This window comes from Cygnus olor, chromosome 20 (assembly GCF_009769625.2).
Source record: "Cygnus olor isolate bCygOlo1 chromosome 20, bCygOlo1.pri.v2, whole genome shotgun sequence".
NCBI classification, from domain to species: Eukaryota; Metazoa; Chordata; class Aves; order Anseriformes; family Anatidae; genus Cygnus; species Cygnus olor.
In genome coordinates, this window is record NC_049188.1 from 6,535,782 (window position 1) to 6,557,895 (window position 22,114).

The 22,114-nt window shown below is 68.1% G+C and overlaps 3 protein-coding genes across 3 annotated transcripts in view; 2 read left to right on the forward strand and 1 right to left on the reverse strand.

Moving 5' to 3' along the window:
* Positions 1-307, reverse strand: part of RTN4RL1 (reticulon 4 receptor like 1) — a 29,122-nt gene extending 28,815 nt beyond the window's left edge. The window contains exon 1 of the mRNA XM_040532509.1: positions 178-307. Within this exon, the coding sequence (XP_040388443.1) occupies positions 178-190 (13 nt within the window). The 5' untranslated portion in view covers positions 191-307. The remainder of the gene's footprint in view (positions 1-177) is intronic.
* A 1,508-nt stretch (positions 308-1,815) lies between these two features.
* Positions 1,816-19,901, forward strand: DPH1 (diphthamide biosynthesis 1). Its single transcript, XM_040532932.1, is given in 13 exon segments — positions 1,816-2,242; positions 2,895-2,971; positions 2,973-3,048; positions 5,532-5,595; positions 12,199-12,320; positions 13,679-13,833; positions 14,392-14,513; positions 15,675-15,743; positions 16,463-16,619; positions 17,366-17,466; positions 17,832-17,910; positions 18,019-18,144; positions 18,297-19,901. Coding segments are annotated over 13 exon segments (1,689 nt in total). The 3' UTR covers positions 18,411-19,901.
* On the forward strand, positions 18,743-19,901 carry OVCA2 (OVCA2 serine hydrolase domain containing). The gene has a single exon (XM_040532511.1). It carries the CDS (start codon positions 18,743-18,745, stop codon positions 19,430-19,432), a length of 690 nt encoding a protein of 229 aa, XP_040388445.1. The 3' UTR covers positions 19,433-19,901.
* Positions 19,902-22,114: the final 2,213 nt, after the last annotated feature.

Consider the following 22,114-nt stretch of genomic DNA (forward strand, 5'->3'; position numbering starts at 1 on the left):
CCCGGGGACCCGGGGGTGCCGGTAGCACGGCGGCAGCGGCGAGTAGGGGGGTGGGGGTATGGGGCGGGGGGGGGGGGGGGGGGTGGTTCGCCCGGCGGCGCGGCCCCAACTTCGTCGAGGAGGCAAACTTCGGGAACGGCCCCGGTGCCCCCGGTGCCCTCCCGGTGCGGCGCTCACCTTGGCGGAGCATCTTGGTGCCGGTGCGGGGCGCGGTCTCCCGGCGCGGCGGTAACGGCGGCGGCGCTCAGAGCCGCGGGCACGGCGGCGGCGGCGGCGAGCGGCGGCGGCGGCAGCGGCAGCAGCGGCGGCGGCGGCAGCGGCTGCACCGGGAGCGCGGAGCCGGGGCCCGGGCGAACGGCCCCCGGGGGGGCATGGCGGGGCGAGCCGAGCCGCAGCGGCCCCGGGAGCACCGAGTCCCGGTCCCAGTCCCGGTCCCGGTCCCGGTCCCGGTCCCGGTCCACCGGGAACCCCCGGCCGCGCCTCTGCCCGCCGCGCGTCCCGCCGCCGGTTTTTAGGGGGGGAGCCGCCCCCTCGGGGCTGGGGCCGCCGCCGCCCCCCACCCCCTCGGGCCGAGCCTATAAAGGGGAGCCCGGTGCCGGTGCCGCGGTGCCTGCAGCGGCGGAGCAGGGCTGGGCAGGGCGGGGCGGGGCAGCGACGGGGCGGGCTGGGCCGGGCTGGGCTGGGCTGGGCCGGGCTGGGCTGGGCTGGGCTGGGCGAGCCTGGCCGGGGCCCCCCCTTCCTCCTCCTCCTCCTCCTCCGCCGCCGCCTCTCCCGCCTCCCGTGGACAGTTCGTGAAAGTGCCGCTGCTCCCGGTCCCCGCGCCGCCCCCCCGGTGACCCCCCGAGGGCAGAGCCCTCCGTCCCATCGGGTCCCCGCTGTCGCCCCCCCGCCCCGTCGCACTCCCCGCCGGGTGTCGCGTCGTGTCCCCGCTGTCCCCAAAGCACCCGCCGGGGCCCCCCTGTCCCCCGCCGCCCCATCCTACCCCTCCTCCAACGGGGCCCCCCGCCCCTTAGCGTCGCCCCTCCGCCCTAATGGAGCTCCCGATGCCCCCGCGGGGTCGCTGCCACCCCATCGGGAGCTCCGCTGTCCCTGCTGCGCCCCCCCCCCCCCCCCCCGAGTCCCCGCTGTCCCCGCTGTCCCCTCCGCCCCATCCGTGCCGCTCCACCGGGTCCTTCCCCGCTCTTTGCCCCCCGGGTCCCTGCCGACCCCCCGGTCCACCCCCACCCCATCGGGGTCCCGATACCGCACGGGGGTCCCGCTGCCCCCGCCGTGCCCCCCGGAGGTCCCCGCTGCCCCTCGGGGCTCCCTCCAGCCCCATAGCAGCCCCCGTTATCCCACCGGGGACGCTGCTGTCCCCGCTGCCCCTCGGGGGTCGCCGTCCCCCCCCCGTCCCCCTGCCACCCCCGGGACCCCAAGCCCCCTCTCATCCCACGTCTCGCAGCGGGGAGGGACCCCCAGGGCCGTCCCCGTGGCCACCCCCTCCGCGATCCCACAACGGTACCGGGAGCGGGCACCCGGTAGCCCGGGGGCGATGAGCCCCGGCAGAACGGCGGAGCCACGGGGCTCAGCCCCAACACCCCGGAGGAGGGGGGGGGGGGGGGGGGGGGGGGGCCAAACCCTTCGGCGTGGTTCTCGGCACGGGCTCGGAGCCGCCGTGCCCCCTTTTTGTCCCGTCCCGTCCCGCCCCGTCCCGTCGGGGCCCGGCCGTGCGCTCCGCCGGGCTCGATGCGGCGGCCGGCGGCTGCTCTGGCCTGGCCGCGCCGCCCGCTCGGGGCTCGGCTGCCGCTGCCTGCCGCCGCCGCCTGCCCCCGCGCCATGGCGGCCCCGGGGCGCCTCCGGTGCGCGGCCACGAGGCCCGCGGCTGCCGCAGGTGGGACGGGGCCGGACGGGGCCGAGCGGGGCCGGACGGGACGGGGAGGACCGGGCACAACCGGGACGGTACCGGCAGCCGCTACCGGGCCCGGTTACCGGACGCAGAGCCGGTGCACCGGGGGATACCGGGTTGGGGTCGTGCTCTGCCGAAACGGGTCGGAACCGCGGAGCCGCGCCGGTTCTGGGCCTCACCTCCCGGTGCCCGGGGGGACCGAGCACAACCGGGACGGTACCGGCAGCCTCTACCGGGCCCGGTTACCGGCCCTCAGAGCCGGTGCTCCGGGGGATACCGGCTTGGGATCGTGCTCTGCGAAAACGGCTCGGAACCGCGGCCCGGTTCTGCCTCCCGGGGCCGCTTCCCCGCCGCACCGTGAGCCCGCCCGGCTCCGTACCGGCACACCGGGGCTCATCCCCCGGCCCCCCCCACCCCCCCATCCCGGTGTTTGGGGTATTTTGGGTGCCGGTGGCGGGAGCACACCGCCCCCCACACACACACACACCCCTCCCGGGGGCCGTCCCGGCTGTGCCGTGGGCCGTGCGGAGGGGTCGGTGGCTCACGGTGCCGGTGCCGGGTGACGCTCGCCGGGGCTGGCGGCGGTGAATAATCCCGTGCTGTCACTCCCCCGCCGCGCTCTGACTCCGCCGAGCTGCGGGGGCGGCGGCTGCTGCCGGTACCCGGGGGGCGGGGGGGGGGGGGGGGGGGTGAGGGGGAAAAGGGGTGCGGGGTGGGGGGACTCCCCACAACGGGGCAGGCCCGGTTCGGTCGCTGTCGGGTGGCCGGTACCGGGCACGGGAACCCCCGGTTTGTTTTGGGGTCACGCCAAGGCACGGTGGCGCTTTGGGGGCGTAAAACGTGCCCCCCACCCCAAAATAATTAATATCGTTGACCCGAGCTGAAATCTGGCTGCTTAACGGGGGCTCGGACCCAGCCCCGGGGGTGTTACGGGGCCGCCCGGTGCCCCCCGGGATGTGGTGCCCCCACCCCGGCCACCCCCCGTTGCATGCCCCGTTCCCTCCCGCAGGCCGAGCCGCGGCGCGGCGGGCGGCGACGCAGGTCCCCGAGGAGCTGCTGAGCGACCCCGAGCTGCGGGAGGCGGCGGGGGGCCCTGCCCGCCAACTACAACTTCGAGATCCCCAAAACCGTCTGGAGGATCCGGCAGGCGGGGGCCAGGAAGGGTGAGCGGGGATGGGATGGGTGGGGTGGGATGGGATGGGACGGGATGGATGGGACGGAGCGGGATGGATGGGATGGGACGGAATGGATGGAGTGGGATGGGTTGGGATGGGATGGATGGGACGGGTTGGGATGGGATGGATGGGACAGGTTGGGACAGGACAGGACGGATGAGATGGATGGGATGGGATGAGACGGGATCGAACAAGGTGGGTGAGATGAGATGGAACAAGACGGGATGGATGGGCTGGGATGGGATGGAACAGGACGGGACGGATGGGGTGGGACAGGATGGGATGGATGAGATGGTTTGGGACAGGACAGGATGGATGAGATGGGATGGGACGGGATGGATGGGACCATGTTGGGATGGGACAGGGTGGATGAGATGGGATGGGACGGGATGGCACAGGACAGGATGGATGGGACGGGACGGGACGGGACAGGACAGGGCACCCGCTGGGGACCCACGGTGCTGGGGCAGCCCCCGTGCGCGGGTGCCTCATGGAGCCGCCCGTGCCCCGGTGCCGGGTTAATAGACCTGTATCGCCGGGCTGTAATCGCATCGAACAGGACAGGTGGAGCTGCGTGGAGCTGTCAGCTCCGCAGACGTGGCTGGGCCGCCGGCCAGCTCCGCGATGCTCTCCCTGCGCCTCCCTGGCACGGCGCTGAGCCCCAGCCTCATCCTCGCTCCCGGAACCCCGGGGGGCGGCCGTGGCCCACGGTGGGTGGGGAGGCTCCGTGGTGGCCCCCGAAGGGGTGCTGGGGGTCCTCCCTCACCCGATGCCACCTTCGTCCCTGCTTTTACAAGCACCGTGTCTTCTCGGGAGCCTTGCCAGCTGCCACCGAGCTGCTGGGCATCACGGGGGGACGCCGCACCCCCGTGTCCCTCGTGGCACGGTGGCCGTGGGCACGTCGCCGTCCCCGCGGCTCCCGGTACGGGGCAGGGCTGCCCGGCCTCGTTGCCACAGCTCCCGCGGCTCCCGCTGCCGCGTTTTGCTGCTTGTTGGCACCTCCTAATTAAATGTAAATATGCGGTTGGGATTTAGTCCGCGGAGCTGGGAGCGGAGCCCATCAGCCAGCCAGCCATGCTGGGATTTTCAAAAGCCGCCTGTGCCGAGCCCAGCCGGGGCCGCGTTGCTGGGGGAACGCGGGGTTGGTGCCAGCCCTGCCTGACACGGGGCTGGGAGCCACCGTGTCACCCCCTTGTCACCCCCTTGTCACCCTCTTGTCACCCCCTTGCCCCTGGTGGGGGCGAAGCCGTTTGAGGAGCTGGGAGCATCCCGGGGTGCGGGGAGGGGGGGAGGGGGGGCTCTGGCCCCGTGGTGGGCTCGTGCCCGGCTGTGGCACCCCAGCAGCATCGCCGTCCCCCGTTCCCACTATTTTCGGACCTCCAGCACTGCTCCGTAAGGCTCTGCCCTCCAAAAGCTGGTGGTAGTGGGGTGGAGGCAGCCCCAAATGGTCCCAGGTGGGCTGGGGATAGTGGGGGCACCTGGTGCTTGCGCAGCCTCGGACTGGCAGAGCCCCCCCCGGAGCTTTCCCGGTGCCCCACAGATTGGAGCCGGGGTGAGATTAGCCCGATTTGGGGCAGGGCTTTAAACAGCTCCGCGTTTGCCACCGGGTTTTGGCTCGGCAGCCTGGGGATCTCCGTCGGAAAGGGATTTGCAGAGGCCGTTTGGGTAAATATTGCTGGGATATTAGCCGGATCGGGAGGTGAAACGACAAGGGGATTAATAGGGCCGGGCACCGAAGCGAGAGGCTGAGCTCCTGGCCGGCTTCGCGGCCCCGCGCGTGGCAGAGGGATTGTTCCGAGCCGCGAGGAGAGAACAAAACGGGAAACATCGCCCTGCTATGAATAAACGCGTGCTACGCACAAAGCTGCCTGCGTCGCCGGCCACCCTCTCAAAACGGGGAGCGAGGCAGCGAGGGGAGGTGTGGAGAAGGGCCGCGAGGACGATCAAAGGTTTCGAAGAGCTTCTGTACAATGGGAGATGAAACAGATTTAGATCCTTTAGCTGGAAGAGAGCCGACCGAAGGGGGACATGAGAGAGGGCTGTGGAGTTGTGAGTGATGCGGGGAGGCTGAATAGGGGATGATTATTCCCTCTTCCTTGCAGCAGGAGAGCCAGGGGCGCACGTTTACATTATTAGGAGCAGGTTTAAAATAAACAGAAGAAAGTACTTTTCCCCGTGCAGCACATAATTAAAACCTCGAGCTCGTTACTGCGGGAAGCCAGGCAGACCAGAAGTGTCAGCGGGTTCAAAAAGGGACGAGATGCGCTCGCTCAGGATGGGCGCGGGCAGGCAGAGCCAGCACCACGGCCGGGGCCTCGGGGATCTGTGCCACGCCGCCGCTTTCCGCCGTCCTTTTGCCCAATTTCTGTCGGTTTTGGGGAAGCCCAAAGGGGTCGGATCCTGCCGTGGGTGCGCGACGGGGCCGGTCCCTGCTTGGGAGCGCCAGGTAACCGCGGGTGTTTCTCTTGCAGTGGCCCTACAGATGCCGGAGGGGCTCCTCATGTTCGCCTGCACCATCGCAGACATCATCGAGCGGTAAGACCCAGCTGCGCGCCCCGGGGAGGGCGCTGGGGCTCCCACCTCCGCCGCAGCCTCCCGGCTCTCTGGGGACGGGGACGGCACGGCCACGCCGCCCTCCCAGCGCCCGCGGTCCCTTCTGGATTCACACGTCCCCACTGTCTGCTTGCGGAGCCTCAGGGTGGCGGTGACCTCTGCGGTGCAAGCATGGCCGGGTGCCCTCGCGGGGACGTCCCCTGGATGTGGGCGGCAGGGACCTGTCCCTGTCCCCCGGGAGCTCTGCTCCCTGTGGTGCTGCTGAAGAGGTGACAGCCCGGAGGCCGTGTCCCTACACGAGGTGACCGCAGGCAGCTCTCGGCCCCAGCCCTCCTGATTTTTTTTCCCTCGATGGAAGCAGGAGGTGGGAACGAAGGGGGACCGAGGAGCTCGGCGTTGTGGCGGTGGGTTCAGGCACCTGGCAGAAATCGGCCGAAATCTTGTCACCTGTCCTGTCCCACCCGTCACCCTGCTGTGGCTGTCCCCCCCCAGCCCCTCACTGGGGGGGGGGGGGGGGGGGGGGTCACGGGACACATCCTGGCTTTGGCACGGGACGTGTCCCAGCTTTGTCACCGTGTCCCCGGAGGCGGGGGGGGAGCTGCCGCGGCCCCGCGTTAGGGCTGGGCGAGGGAGCAGTGGGAGGGTGGGAGCGGGCAGGAGGCGAGCGTGGGGCGCAGGGGACGGGTGCGGGGGACGGGACGGGCGTGGGATGCGGGGGGGTGGCTGCGGGGGACCGAAGGGACGCGGGGGGGGCGGGCGGCACCGCGTGGGCCTGTCCCTTTAAGCGGCGCTGCCTCCTCTCCGGCTTTGGCACCCAGCCGCTTTCATGTCTCCGACTTCAAAGGCGGCGGATTAAGGGGCTCTTTCATCTGAATGAAACCTTAAGCCCCGCTTCCCGGGGTGCAGCGTCCCCAAGGGCCTCGCCTTCCCTGCCAGGGGTGGTCGGATCCTGCCCTTGCTGCTGCCCCGCAGCACCCGGGGACGCCGCAGCGCCCGGTCCCGTGCTGGGGACGCCGGGTGACAGCCGTCCTCTGGCTTGGGGACGAGGCCGTGCCGGGCGCTGGCGCTGCCGTCCGGAGGATGCGGGGGTCGGGAGCGAGCCCAGCCGTGTCCCCGCGCTCTTGGGACCGGGTTGAATTGCTGTGGGTGAGGCGTGGACCGGCGGGTGGCCTCGTTAGAGCCTGCCTCCTCCTGCTGTTAATATTCATCGCGGGCATTAATGTGGAATCACGGCTGGCTGCTGCGCCCAGTGGCCCCGCTCGTTGCCCAGGAGCCGCGTGGCTGCGACGTGATGGGAATCGGTGCAGCTCCGGCCGTGGCGAGGCTGGGGACAGGATCTGGGTGCTGCTGGCCGCAGGTGGCATCTACCATAGCATGGGGACAGCAGTGCCTGTCCCACAGCGCTCCTGCTCAGCCGGAGCCATGCCTGCTGCCGCCCCCCTAATATTTCTCCCGGCTGCTGGAGCTGCTTTTGGCAAAATACACAAATATTTGGGGAGGGATGAGAGCAAGGATGTAGCCTCGCTCTGCCGAAGCGCGGGTGTCTCAGACAGGCACCCGGTGGGTCCGTCTGCTCCCTTCGAGGAGGATAGTGGGGACGAGGGCAGGGGGCTGTGGGTTGGGGTCCCCAGCCCGTGCCCACCCCGCGCACCCCGGCATCGCGCTGCCTCTTGCCGGGCGCTTGGCTGAAGCCGGAGCATCGCCGAAAGGCTTCGGGTGCTTAGCGTGGTGCCTTTGAAATAAGGACACTGACAGCATCGACCGGCGTGAGGCCCCGTTAATTAGCGTTAATAGGGTTGGCGTTACCTCCGAGCGGGATGGGGGGGCCGCGGGGCCGGTCGCCAGCCCCCAGCGGGGCGGGGGTCTCGCTGCCGCCCGCGGGCCGCTGAGCTGGCGGGGCCGCGGGCTGCCGGAGCCGCATCACGACGCTCCGGCGGCGACTTCCAAATTGGCTCCGTTTCTGGCAGCTGATGTAATTCGGCGGAGGGGAGCTCGTGCCGGGGGGGGGGGGGAACGACACACGTGGGGGGCGGCAGGAGGGGGGAGATGCGCGTGGGGAGAGCCTGGGCAGCAGCTCGGGAGTTGGGGGCAGCCCCCAGCCCACTGTGCCGGGGAGGTGGCAGCAGCGGTGCGCCCCGCGCCGAGGGCTTAGGATTGATGTGGGGGGGTCTGCGGGAGCGGACCCCTTTTCCCCCCCACCCCCCCACCCCCCGCCGGGGCTGGAGCAGGCGGATCGGCTGGGCTCTCAGCTGGGCTTTTGATTCCTTGTTAATAAAGTCGGCTGTCAGGTTCCGCAGCTGCTAATCCCTCTGTCTCCCCACCCGGCGGCAGGGCGAGCGGCTCCTGCTAATCAGGGGTGGCGCGGGGCCGGGCGAGCGCTGTTGGCACGGTTTTGCCCGCCCCCCGCCCCCCCCCTTGCCCTGGGGCCGCATCCTGGCCGGGGTGCCCGGAGCAGCCGGCAGCGCTGGCACGGCTTGAAAGGCCCCGCTGCAGCCGGCGGCAGAGATAGCGAGGACGGAGGAGCCCCTGGGTGCCGCACGTGCCGTCCCCTCCTGGTGGGTGCCAGCACGGGGGCACCGGGTGCCCCGGCCAGGCGGCTCTGCCACGTGGCACTGAGCGGCGTGACAAAGCTGGTGGCATCGCCGGAAAGCCCCGAAGGAGCCTCTGGGGGTGTCAGCGCGGCGCAGGATCCGGCCTCGGCCGCCGTCTCGTTGCCCTCTCCTCTCTCCCTTCGTCCTTTCAGCAGAAGCGGCGCGGTGCGCAGGGGGATTTAATCACCGTCATTAAGTGCACAGCGGCATCATTAGGGAGAATGAAGTTCTCACTTGAGCGGAGACGTTTAAAGCCTCGCCCGGGCTGTAGGGAGGACAGGGCAGGGGCTGTGCACGGGGCTGCCACCTCCTTGGGGCCAGGCCGTGCCAATGTCACCCCACCGTGGTGCCCGTCCCGTGTCCCCGTGTCCTCGGGGAGCTGGCACCGAGGGGTGGCCCCGTGGCACGGCCACAGGGAAGCTGCCACGGAGGGGACAGGCACCAACTGGGCGCAGGAAACCACGGTGGCCTTGCCACCACCCTGCTCTGGGACCTTGCTTTGTCTCGTTTGGGGTTTTCCCAGCCTCCAGGCCAGCAAAACATGGGGCTGGGGTGCACCTCGGGACGCAGGCTGCCTGGTAGGGCAGGGACCGGCCACGTCCCCATGTGGGACGGGACCAGGACGGGGACCCGGCCGTTGGGGACCCCGGGGACGCGCACGCCTCGCCGGCCTGACCCACTTGCGGGCGCTCGGCGGGGCCGCGCGCGGGCGGTAATTGCCCAGCTGCAGCGGTGCTCTTCCAGAGCCGTTTGCAGTAAAATTGCAAACTCATTATTTTAATTATGTGCAGCCTTCCCGTGCTAATGAAGTTGGGAGCCTGGTAATGCGGCTCGGTGATGGGCTTCTCCGCTAATTAAATGCATTGTTCTGGGCCGGGGCTGCGCTCCGTGCCCCGGGACGGCGGCGAGCTGAGATGGGAGCCCGCGGGCACGGAGCAGCTCGCTCCGTGTCCCCATCCCCAGCGGGACGCGGGCACCCATGGGTGCTGCAGCGTCTCTATAAGCCCCGAAATGCCAGGACGGGGGGCTCCCAGCCTGGTCCCCTCCATCTCTTTTCCACCGAGAGCTGCTGGAGCACGGCCGGCGGCCGGGTGAGATGGATGCGCCGTGGCTGGGTCCCCTCCGCCAGGGCGAGCGGAGCAGATTGATGGGCTGCGGGTCAGCGCGGCATCGCTCACGCGGTGTCAGGGGGCACCGCGCTGCCGCCGGCAGCAAACGCCCTCATTTATCTGCCGGGGGGCCGGGAGCCATCAGGCGGCGGGAGGGGATGCTGGGGACCGGCTGCCCCGTGCTGGGGGCTGCTGGGCCCGCAGGCAGGAAAGTTTTGCTGGTAAAAGTGAGGCAGGGTGAAGCCAGGGCTGCTGGCGCGTGGCTGGAGGAGGGGATGGGGTCCCCAAGCTTGTCCCTGGGTTGTTGTCACCTCCGTCCTGTGCCGGCCACGGGAGAGCAGGGTCAGGGGGCCGGGCGCGCTCCCATCGCCGCCACGGGGCCGGGACCCGAGCCCGGGCGCGCGTCCTGACAGCGCTGAGCGTGGCACTTTATAAATGGGATTTTGGGCGCCATCTGTTTAAAAGAGGAGATAATGAATTAGGGGAGATGAGAAAAATGCTAAGGCCGGGCTGTTTTTCAGAATGAACGGGGTTTGCGGGACGTGAAAGATGAATAACCTCCCTTAGTCTTCAATATTCATGAGCTCCCAGCTGGAGCGAGCGGCTTGGCGCCGGCTGGGGACAGCCCTGTCACCGCGTCCTGACACGCCACCGGGACCCCACGACGAGCGGCGGGGACACGAGGCACCCACGAGGACGCTGCCGCAGCCGCTCGGGTCCGGGCCGGTGGGCGAGCGGCTTGCCGGCCCCCGTGACAGGCAGGTGGCTGCTAATTGACGTTTCCTTCCTCTGTAGTTTGATGAAAGGCTCTGGTGACACCGAACTGATTAAAACATCAAGGGGAGGCCCCCGCGCTCGCCTTTGATTTGTCTCGGGAGATTGCAGCCGCTCCGCTCGAGCGTCCAGCCCAGCCGGCGCGGGTCACCCCGGCGCGTGCTGGCCCCGTGTCCCCCCCGGCACCGCGGTGCTCCCTGCACCCATCCCACCTCCCCAGCATCATCCTGCGGTGTCCTGGGTCCGTCCCAGGTCCCCTGTCCGAGCTCCTGGAGCAGGACAGCTCCCTGCATCGCGTGGGGCTCAGCACCCTCTCCGAGGAGCCACGTGCCGAGCCCAGCGCACCGGGCAGGGGCACCGGGCGCCTCCGCCAGGCTCTGCCCCCTCCCTCCGCTGTTGCTATTTCACTTTCTCGCTCTTCACCCCCAGGGACTTTCTCTGGGGTTCGGGCCAATTTGCATACATTTTAATCTATAAAAAATTAAGCGGCGCTGGCTGCCGCTCTGAGTCAGACCTCCCCGTCCTGAATCTTAAGGAGCTGAATAATTTTCCACTTTTGCTGAGATGTGTGGAGTCTGATTCACGTACGTCTCATCACCTCTCATTAGAGAAGGGGGCTGGGGGCTCGGGGGGGGGGGGGGGGGGTGGGGAGAGCTTTCTCGATGCTTCGCCGGCAGCCCCCAGCCCCGTGGCACTGCTGTAGGGGCAGTGCAGCCATCGTCCTCCCATCCAGGCCGTGCTGGCGGCGAGGGACCGCGGGATTTTGGGTGCTGGCGGGCTCAGGTCCATCCTCCCGCTGTCCCCAGCCCCCCAGCTGGGGGGAGAGCTGGTGGTGCCTGATTCTTGCAGGATTTGAGGGGTGGCAGTGGCTCCGTCCCCTTGGCGGGGATGCTCTCGCTGCCCTGTCCCCCTCCCCGGGGCGCTGACGACGGGCCGGAGCTGTTAATATCCAGCACGCTCCGCCATTTCCCCACCTTCTGCCATCTGCCCAGATCTGCCCACCATTTCTATTCTTGCCGCCGACGTAACGCTCCCTGCCTGGCGCTCGGGGAGGAGCGCGCGCGGGACCCTGGCCCCCAGCCAGCACCGACAGGGGGGTGACGCTGCGCAGGGGCCCCCACCTCTGCAGGCCCCGAGCCCCGCACCGGTGGCACCGAGCCCCTGCCGGCACCGGGGTCGCCCTCGTAAGAAGCCACCGAGCAGGAGCCGGGGGTGCCCAGGCCCGAGGTACAGCCCGGCCATCGGTGTAAATAAGGAATTAGCATCGGGTTTAAGCGGCCCCTCCAGGCGCGGGGCTTTGTCACTGCGATACCTGCTTTCATAATTAAACCACCGCGGCGGCTCCCCGGGAACGCGGCCAAGCTAATAATCCCCTGAAATGGTGCCATAAACTACCCACAAAGGTGGCTCCTTTAAATCACGCGCGAGCCCCGGCTTTATCTCTCGGCACGCGGGTGCCCGGGTGGCTGGGGCGGCGATGCCTGGCACGGGTGACGGGTGACGGTGCCAGCTCGCTCCGTGCCACCCCTCTCCAAGTGCCACCTAAGCACCAGCTGCTCCCCGAGCGCAGCTGGCACCTGTCTTTTCCGAGCTGGCACCCACTGGAGATGCAGCCGGGCACGGGATGGGGTGCACCAGCTCGGGCGTGGGGTGACGGTGGCTCTGCCAGCCCGCTGCCACCATGGTGCTGGCACGGCTCGGGGTGCCGAGGTGGCCGCCTGCCCGTCCCGGTGGCTCTGGTCCCCGGAGCGGTGACACTGCGCCGCGCCGGGTCTCCCCCTGCTCCTTTCCCTCTCGCTGCATTAGGAAGCTGGCAGCGTCTTATTTGATGAGCGGATAATCCGCTGAATTGCAAACAGCTTTACCCAATTGAAGAGGCGGATTACCGCTCTCCAGTTTAATCATGTTGACATCTCGGAGAGTAGCCAGCGCTCGTCCTCGTCGGCGCAGGGCGAGGGGCTCCACGGCAGCGCGGGGTCCCCCGGTTGCGCCACGTGCCCGCGGGGACCAAACCGGGCTGGGGACGGGGACCCTGGCACAGGGAGGGGAGGACGTGGGCCGTGCCATTGCCGTCAGGATGCCACCCTCACCGCCGTTGTGCCTCCCCGCAGGTTCACGGAGGCGGAGGCGGTGGTGATGGGCGACGTGACCTACGGCGCGTGCTGCGTGGACGACTACACGGCGCGGGCCCTGGGCGCTGACTTCTTGGTGCACTACGGTCACAGCTGCCTGAGTAGGTGACGTTTGGCCCTGGGGAGCGCGGTGGCTGCGCCCGGTTGTGGTCGAGGCAGTGGGGACAGTGGAGGCTGTGCCACCGCCGGTGGCATTGCGCCCGGCTGAAAGCACATGGCCACGCCGAGCTGGTGCCCGGCCACGCTCAACGCCAGGCTTGGAGACTCAACCCGGGGCTCGGATCCCTCTCCAAAGGGATTTCTGTCCTCCAGCCTCCACCGCCTGCGTTGGCCGGGGCCGGGCCGGCTGGGTCGCTGCCCGCGGGCAGGATTTTGGGAGCGGCACGGGGTGCGGAGCCTCTTCCCTCCCGCCGTGCCGCAGCGCCCGGCTCCATCCTGCTTGGCTGCAGCGGTGCCCAAATCGCAGCCCCGTGCCCTGGGCTCGCCCAGGAGCCTCCGATGGGGCCGGGGCCGGGAAAGGGGCCGGGGAAGGGGCCGGGGAAGGCGGCTTCGCGGGTGCAGCGCTGGCTGGAAGGGGAAGGGAGGAGGAGGAGGCTGCGTGCTCCCCAGGCGGACGGTACTCTGGATCCAGTTGCCATGGAAACTGCGCTGCTGTCCCAGATGCTGCTAACTTTGAAGTCCACCCAGGATGGAATCAGCCCAAAAATAACAATAAGACACTCCGGGTTTTAAGGTGGATCGGCGGAATTGCCGTGCCGAGCGGAGGGCTCGGCTCCGCCGCCGCGCTGCCGGCACCTCGCGGCCCTCCCGAGGGCAGGCAGGGGAATGGGGACGCTTTATGGGGCTGTGTAAAGGGTTTGAAGGATGGCTCCGGGCTCCCTGTGAAATACTGACTTCCCGGTTGAGAACTGTGTCCCGAAAGCCACGTCGGCGTGAGGGTTTGCGGTGATAAATATCTGCTCTAGGTGCTTTACCACCACTGTAACGGGGAGTTTAAAAGGCCCGGTTTTCAGCCCGCTGTTAGTGAAGCAACCACGCCAAGGGGCCCCTGTCGGGCTGCCCACGGTGCTCTCGGTGCAGCCATCCCCGAGGGAGCCCCGTGGGTCTTCGTGGGGACACATCCCGGTGGCACGGAGCCGCCTTCCCCGTCCCCCCGGGCCCCCGCGGGAGGGAGTAATTTGCACTTAATTGTGATCAGGTGAAGAGCACCCAAATGGGAAGTGAGCGCGGAGCTGCGGATCGATGCGGACTCTGTGTACTTTAATTATTCACTTAATCGCGGTGACACAGGCTTCTTAGCACCGGGGGTAATTAGATTTGTGTTCATTGATCCCCCTGGGCTGCCGTTATCCGGAGAGAAACGAGCGGGTGCTCCCCCAGCCCGGGGTGCCAGCGGTGCAGGGGGCTGGGGAGCCCACCCGGCCCATCCTCACCCCCCCCCCCTTCCATCTCTTTCCAGTTCCCATCGACGCCACGCAGGGGCTGAAGATGCTCTACGTGTTCGTGGACATCAAGATCGACACGTCCCATTTCCTCGAGACCCTTCGCTTCAACTTCGCCCCGGGCGCCTCCCTGGCCCTCGTCAGCACCATCCAGTTCGTGTCGGCCGTGCAGGTGAGCTGTGGCTCCGAGCAGCCGCCGTAGCGTTGATCGAGTACTTTATAATAACTCTGATCAATGTTTCATGGCGGCACCCCCTCCCCGGCTCCCCCGGGAGCTGCTCTGTAAATGTCAGGGCAGGCGGCGGAGCACTTGGCATTTTGATGCAGTGCCGGCAGCGGCGGGGGAAGCTCCGGCAGCTCCGTCTGCCTGCTCCTCGGCTGGGCAGGGCGGGCGGAGATGAATGGGCCTCTTGAGCCATGTCTATCCAAACACGGGGCTGTTGAAGCGTTAAGCGTTTTCCCTCGGCTTCTAATTGATATGTTGGCTGAGCCCGGCCGAGCGTCTCTGCTCCGCGGGGCCGATACCCTCTCGGAGCTGACCGGCTCCCCTCCGCTGCTGCCTTGTGCCCAGGAGCTATGGCACAGCCCTTGGGGCTGGCACGCTGTGGCTGTTGGGGTTGGGGTGCCCCCAGGGTCCCCAGAAACATAAGGACCACCAGCCTTGGGCACAGTGTGAATTTGGGGTCCATCACCCAGCTCGTCCCCGCTCGCTGACCCCGTGTCTCCGCAGGCGGCCGCGCAGGAGCTGCGCCCGCAGTACCGGGTGTGTGTGCCCCAGTGCAAGCCGCTGTCCCCCGGAGAGATCCTGGGCTGCACCTCGCCCCGGCTGGCGCAGGACACGGATGCCATCGTGTGAGTACCCCGGGTCCCCGAGGATGCCGTCGTGCGAGTACCCACAGTCCCCAAGGACCCTGCAGCGCTCGCAGCGGGGCAGAGCTCCAGGAGCCGCGCACAGCACCCCCGTCCCCAATCCCGTCCCCATCCCCACACCTTCCCCAAACCCAGGGGTGCTTTCCCCAGGCTCAGCACTTTTGGGGAGAGCTTGGCCTGGGGTGCTCGTGGGCTGGGCTGGGCCCCTCCGGCTCTCCCAGCGCTGCTCCGAGCGGCGTCTGCTCGTAGCGCGGCCGAAATAATTGAGTCGTATATCAGAATAGATAATAGATGGAAGGGCGGGCGGATAATTGGAAAAGACAAATGGCCGGGGCCCAACATCACAGCAACATTAATTTTATTTAAGGACAGCAAATTAGAGGGAGCACTTCGCTTCCTATCACCTAATTATTTTAGGTAATGGAAATGCTTAATGTACTGTGAATACAGCGCGCCGCGGAATAAATAAATACAAGGACCCCACCCCTTGGGGGAGCCCGGCTGCGGGGGGCGAACCCCATCTCACCCACCAGGTGCAGGGCTCTGGCTTCACCCCGTGCGGGGACCTGGGGGCGAGGCAATGCCTTTCTGCTGTCCCCAAGGTCACCAAGAGCGGGCTGGGACCCGGGTTGGCATCGCACGGCGTGAGCGGGTCCTGCTGCGGTGGAGCTGCGCCACGGTACCTGCTGCCCGCCCAGGTGCTCGTGGCCGGCGTACCTGCGTCCTCCCCGCGTTTATTATTTTCTTCTTTAGCCCGTCTCTGGGGCTAACTTTTGCAGACAAATTAGCTTTGATCCTCCAAAATGTCATTCTCCAATTAAGGGCAAAATCTAGTCAAGTTTTACGTCTGAATTCATTTTCCGAGCCCTCACTCCATTAGGGCAGCTGAATGAAAGGCTTTGAAATGTAATTGCTGACTTGAAATCCGATTAGAAATGGAAGCAGCAATGTCTATAACCAGCCGGAGAGACGGAGCAGCTCCTGGGCGCTGCTTCTGCTGCTCCGTGCCGGCGTGGGCGCCCCTTTTCGCCCTGTGAGCAGCTCTCCCTGCCCGCCCAGCACCTCCGCACCCCGCGGGCTGGGGAATTGTTGGCCTGGTGCTGCCGTCTCCCACCTCCTGCAGCTCTCCCTCCTCTCCTGCAGGTATTTGGGTGACGGCCGCTTCCACCTGGAGTCCATCATGATCGCCAACCCGGGGATACCCGCATACAGGTAGGGGCACCCCCAGCCTCCATCCCCCCGTGGCGGGGGCACCCCGATCCCCCCAGCACCCAGGGGTGGGCGAGAGGTGGGTGCTGTCCCCATCGCCCACCCCGGAGACATCGCCGTGGGGCAGAGGAGGTGAGGGGCAGAGGGGAGCCACGCTGGGTGAGATGAACGCCAGCCATTTACTCCGGCTGAATATAAACATTTTGACAAGTACCTGTGAAAGCTCTTTGAGGTGCAGCCATTAAACTCCCCGGCTGCTGCAGGCAGAGGCCATAAAGCGTGATGATGAGGCTGCTGAAAGCAGATGAAATATCAAGAGCGAAAGGCTGGGCCCATTTGGTGAAATCTGAATTTCTTAGTAGGTCGTTTGTTACTAACGGGAGACGCGCGTCAGGTTTATGGCGCTGGGGAAGCTGCCGAAACCCGAGTGGGATTTGATTAAAATTCTCCTCGTCAAACAAAGCAACAAATCAAAGATATCTTCATAATTGATGAGCCAGGTTGGGGGGGGAGCCGAGCGGGGAGCAGAGCCCGGACCGGGTGCTGGGGGCTGCGACGGGTGCGTGGTCCCGGCCCCGTTGTGCCCCTCGTCCCCGTGCTGCGCCCTGACGAGCCAGCCGGGCCCTGCATTGCTTCGGCAGCTAATTAGCGCTAATTAGGAGGGGCAGCGGGGCTGCACGTGAGCCCGTCCAGTTGGGGCTGAGCGTGGGTGTGCTCCGCAGGTACGATCCCTACAGCAAGGTCTTCTCGCAGGAGCACTACGCCCACGAGCGCATGCGCAGCGCCCGGCAGGACGCCATCCGCAGCGCCGCCCGCGCCTGCTGCTGGGGGCTCATCCTGGGCACCCTGGGGCGCCAGGGCTCCCCCCGCATCCTGCAGGTACCTGCGGGGTCCCCTCATCGCCACACAGGCTCCCTGGGGACACACGGGCACGGTCGGGGCAGGGGAAGGACCGGCTCGACCTCCCTCGCTGCCATCGATCCACCCCGAAGCCGCACGGGCAGGGCAATTAGCAGCAGACGAGGGAGGCTGACCGAGGGCTCATTAAACGCTCCCCTCGCCGGGGAGAGCTGGCCAGCCGCGGAGACCCCCCTGGATGAGCGGCTCGGCAATTAATTCCCTGGTTTGCTTTTAATTGGATGAACTCCTGAGCGGGTTCACTTGTCCGTGCAGCCCAGCCAGGCGAGGAGAGCAAAACCAAAAAGTCGAAGTGGGGGGGGTCCTCCATACAGGCAGGAGGGGGTTTGGGGAAGGCAAAGTGCCCACGGTGGGCTGGGGGCATGGGCAATGGGGCGATGGACGGCGGCTCTGGAGGGTACGGCCGGCATCGCATCCTCCCGCAGCCTTTGGCCCTGCGGCAGGCGGGCATCCCAGGGCCGGCAGCCGCTAACGAGAACAGATTGTTGTCATTGAGCGGTAATTACTTCATTAGGCTGAGGCACGCGCTGGGGAGAGCCGCGCGCGAGCGAGATGGAGCCGCGGCCCCGTCACACGCAGCCGGGTCCCTTGGGGCAGAGCTTTGGGGCTTGTCTGGTTTTCCCGACATGCTGGGGATTTGGGGTCGCACGAGGCTCACCTGACCCTTTAAACCTCCCCCCCCGGTGCCTTTTTTCCCCCTCCTGCAGCACCTGGAGTCGCGTCTGCGTGCCCTGGGCCGGCCCTTCGTGCGGGTGCTGTTGTCGGAGATCTTCCCCAGCAAGCTGCAGCTCTTCCCCGGCGTGGACGCGTGAGTGCTGCTGGCCGCGGGGGGCCCCCAGCCCGGCCGTGACCTGTTCCCTTGAGAAACCCCAAAGCTGCCTTGGGCTTAATTTAGCTCCTGGCCCTTGTTTGCTGTCCCAGAGGGTTCCTCTTTGTTGGTGTCCCCAAAGCCTGTGGCGTCTCTTGGCCATGGGGCAAGAGGATGTAGGGGAGCAGCTCCCTGCGGTGGGTGTGTGGTAAGAAGCCTCTGAGCTGCCTGCAGCCCCCCTGGGGACCTCGCTCCCGACATGTCCCTGTCCCTCACAGGGGGCTGGGGCTGGGGGGGCTCTATCTTGGATTATTCTCCCCAAAATGTCGCTTTTCTCCATCACCTGCCGCGTCCTTGCCCTGCAGGTGGGTGCAGATAGCCTGTCCCCGGCTCTCCATCGACTGGGGGGAAGCCTTCAGCAAGCCGCTGCTGACGCCCTACGAGGTGAGCGACCCCCAGCCCATTTTTGGGGGGTCAGACACCCCCTTCCCCGCCCCCCACCCCTCATCACCCCCCCACCACCACCACGCTCAGCCCCGTGTCCCCTCGCAGGCGGCGGTGGCACTCGGGGACATCGAGTGGCAGCCGACGTACCCCATGGACTTCTACGGCAGCCAGTCCCTGGGGCCGTGGACGGCGAACCACGGCGCGCCGCAGCCCCCCGGCCGGCCGCCCCAGGTGGGCACCCCGCGGGTGGCGGTGTCCCCGCCGTGTCCCCCGGCCGTGGGTGGGTGGCAGGACGGAGGGGACAGCGCCGTGCCGCAGGCGCCACCCTGTGGCTTCATCCCTTGTGAACCCCTCCTCATCCTCACCCCCTTTCTCTCCCACAGGCGAAGCCCCCCACGCCCCTCGTCCCCGGGGATGGCGCCGAGGGGACGCACAGCCCCACCGACCCCGCTGACACTTGTGGGGACGTGGCGGGGGCGCAGCCCCACAGGGACTGAGCACCAGCAGGGCTGCACCGGCTTGTGGGGAGCATCCCCGGTAGCAGCCCCATGAGGGACAGGGAAGGGGCTGAGCACGGCCCTCGTCCCCCCGGGCGGCTCCGTGCAGCCCCCGTCGGAGCCGCCCCGTCCATTCCCCCCCCCCCGCCGCCATTTTGTCTCCCCGGCCTCCCTCCGCCAGGGGGCGCCCGAGGCGGGAGGAGGGGGCGGGGCTCAGCCCGTAGTCCCGCCCCCCCGTCCCTAACGCCGCCCAATCAGCTCGCCGCTTTTCGGCGGGAAGCACGGAGCGGCCGGAAGCTCCCCGTCCCTGTTCCGGCGGGCGGGCGGGCGCCATGTTGGAGGAGCGGCCGCTGCGGCTGCTGGCGCTGCACGGCTACCGGCAGAGCGAGCGCCGCTTCCGCCAGCGCACCGGGGCGCTGCGCAAAGCCCTGAGGGGCCGCGCCGAGCTCGTGGCCTTCGACGCCCCTCACCTCGTGCCAGGCGGCGAGGAAGACGGCGCCGACGACGGCGCCGACCCCCCCCGCGGCTGGTGGTTCTCCAGGCCCGGCGCCTTTGAGGCGCGGGAGGCGGCTGAGGAGCCGGCGGGGCTCGACGAGGCGCTGGCGGCCGTGGCGGAGGCGCTGGCGGAGCGCGGGCCTTTCGACGGGCTGCTGGGCTTCAGTCAGGGCGCGGCGCTGGCCGCCATGGTGTGCGCCTTGAGGGCCCGGGGCGATCCCCGCTTCCCCGTGGCCTTCGCCATCCTGGTGGCCGGCTTTGCCAGCCGCGCCCCGGCCCACGGGCACTTCTACCGGGAGCCCATCGCCCTGCCCACGCTGCACGTGGTGGGTGAGGCTGATGCCGTCATCGCCGCCCCCCTCAGCTTGGAGCTGGCGCAGAGCTTCGTGGAGCCCGTCGTCGTCACCCACCCCGGCGGGCACTTCGTCCCCGTGGGTGCGCCGCAGAAGAAAGCCTACCTGGACTTCTTGGAGCGCTTCCGCGCGGGGCGGGGACAGGCTGAGCCGCCGGGGGCTGGAGCTGTTTGATAACAGCGTCTGTAATAAACGGGGCTCCAGCCAGGTGCATGCAGCTCGCTGTATTTCCCTGCGCTCCAGAGGGGCCGGAGAGGTCCTCACGACCTCCCTGTGCTAATACCGCAGAGGAGCGCAGTGTCAACTCTTCGTTACCTCCCTCTTTTGTCACTCTGTTGGGTACACGGGTATGACAGCACGGAGGTTGGGGACAGGAGGGCGCCCTGGTTGTTTACGAGGGGCTCTCGGAGAGAAGAACGGCCGCTCCAAAAACCGGTCTCAGCTCAGCCGAAGGAAATGAATGGTTGCAGAGCACACGGCTCTCGCGGCTTTATATTCCAAACGTTTGTGTTCTTAATATCCCGTGCAGAAGCTATTAAAGCAGCCTTTCAGGTGGTCTGGGTCTAGAAAAAGCTCCTCTCTCTGGCAGTGCCAGGGCTGGTAACCATTTCCCTTTTAAGAATTAAAGTTCAGTGCTGGTTCAGCCGGCGTGAATTAAGAGCTCTGTTGTATCTTCTGCTATGCAGAATGCCTCGAACGAGAAAAAAACCCCGCCGTTGCTGCGTTTCTGGCTTTGCTGTTTCCCAGAAGCACGCAGAAATCTGCTGTTATTGTTGCTCTAATTGTAGGCGTCCTGCTTGGCTGCCGCACCGCTTCAGCGCCGGGGTGAGCCGCTCTCCTGAGCCCGCAGCCCAGCGGCGTTTCAGCAGTGTCGCACCCAGGGCCGTGCTCGCTGCAGGGCCTCGCTGATGGCTCCTTTCCTCCGTGCTGCGCTGCAACCTGCTGGGTACGAGAGAGGCAGCTGATGGAAACGGGTTCGTTTGCCCTCGGGGCTGCCGGGTGGGGGCTGTTCTCCCTTTTTTTGCAGAATGGTGGGGCACAGCAGGGCGGGTGCAGTGCTGAGGCAATCCTGCAGCGGGCACCGAGCGCTGGGAGCGGGTGGTGTGGGCACAGCGGTGCCGGCTGGGGCAGGAAGGTCCCACTCGGGTCCGTGGGCTCCTCGCGCTCCCCGGGGCTGGCCGTGGGGAGCGGATCAGTCGACAGAAGCGCTTCCAGTGCTCACCCAGCCGCGAACAGACCTGGGAACCGCCGCGGGTTAAAACCAACCAAGCGAAACCGAGCGGCTTTTAATTCGTGTGAGGTTTGCCCTCTGGTTTGCTGCCGCTTTATGCGGCAGAGACAGCGGCGGGAGGACGTGGCTGTGTTCCCCCCCCGCGGCCCAGACCCGGGCTTGCGCCGCCCCGGAGATCTGAAGGGCGCGGGGGGACTCTGCGGCCGCCTCATGGAGCGGCACAGGGGTATGGGGCGCCCGTCGCCCCTCGGCCACCGCATCAGGGCTTGTTTGGGGCAGGAGGTTTGCAGCTTTGGGCCCTTGGGGACAGAAGAAGCGGACAGACGGCTGCTGGGAGAGGCAGATACACGCCTGCTGCGGTCGAAGCAGCGGGGGCCGCAGCCGGCGCTGGCAGAGCGGCGTGGCCTTTGTCCCCCCCCGACCCGATCCGCCACGGAAGGATGGCAGCGGCCAGCGCTTGGCAGGCCCCGCCGTGAGCCGCTTTAATTAGCGCAGAGCCGCAGCTCGCCGGGGCGGCACGGCGCGGAGGAGGCACTGCAGCGGTTGCCTGCTCGCCGCGGCGCTGCCCGGCCTGCAGCCCGCACTGCGGCCCCGCAGCCGCTTGCCCAGCGCCTCCCCCGTGGCGCCCGCCCCCGTGGACCGCCCGCAGGAGGCACCGCAGCAGCTCGCCGGGCGTTTTGGGGCCGGGGAAGGACCCGAGGGTGTGCGGTGAGTGGGCAGAACGGGGCCCCTGGCTTTCGGACAGCACCCGCGGGGACGCTGAGGGTGGGGGGGGGGTTGGAGAGGGATGGGGGAGGCTTTTCGGGGGTGCTCGGGTGCTGCAGCGCCTGCGCCCTGCCCCCGGGGATTTAACAATTGCCGTCCTGCCAGGTGTCGTCTGCCGAAGCTCCGAGCAAACAATAAACCCGGATAAACCCGACCCGGCTGCGTGAGGTGCGCGTGACCGGCGCGCGAGGGACGCTCAGCACCTGCCCGCCACGGCAGGAGGGAAGCGGCTCCTGCGGGCGGCACCGCGCGCGTCCCCACGGGCGCCTGCCCGCTGCGTCCTCCCCGGGCGGCAGAGCCACGCTCCCGGCTGCCCCGCGCCAGGCGGGTGGGTGACATTTGTCTTCCACGCGGCTCAGCCCCCCCCAGCCCCCCCCCCCCCGCCACGCACCTTCTGCGTGTCGCCGTCGTTCCTGCGCCGTGCCTGCCCGGGCGCCGCGAGGGGAAGGAAACAAACGGAGAGCCTGGAGCGGGGGCACAGGGCTCTTCCCCACCCCATCCTCCCTTCCCCTCCGCAGGGGGCCGGAAGAGTTGTTTTTTCCCCCAAAACTGCGTGTGGCACTTGCGAAGGGCGCTGGGGGGGGGGGAGGGGGGGTGACACCACCCTGGGGCACAAGGGAGCCCTGGGGACAGCCGGTGCCGTTACCCAGTGGCACGGGGGGCTCGGCAGGGGGACGTTTTCCCCCTTCTGTCCCCTCGAGCAGCTCTCAGGGCCCCCCGCCTGCCCCCGGTGCCACGGCCGGGCCCCGGGGCAGGTGCCCCGCAGCCCCTCACGCATCGCGGCTCCCCCCGGGGACCCCCGCTGCCCGGGCGGGATGCAGGGGGTGGGAAGAGCCCCCCCCACGTCCCTCCCCGCCTCA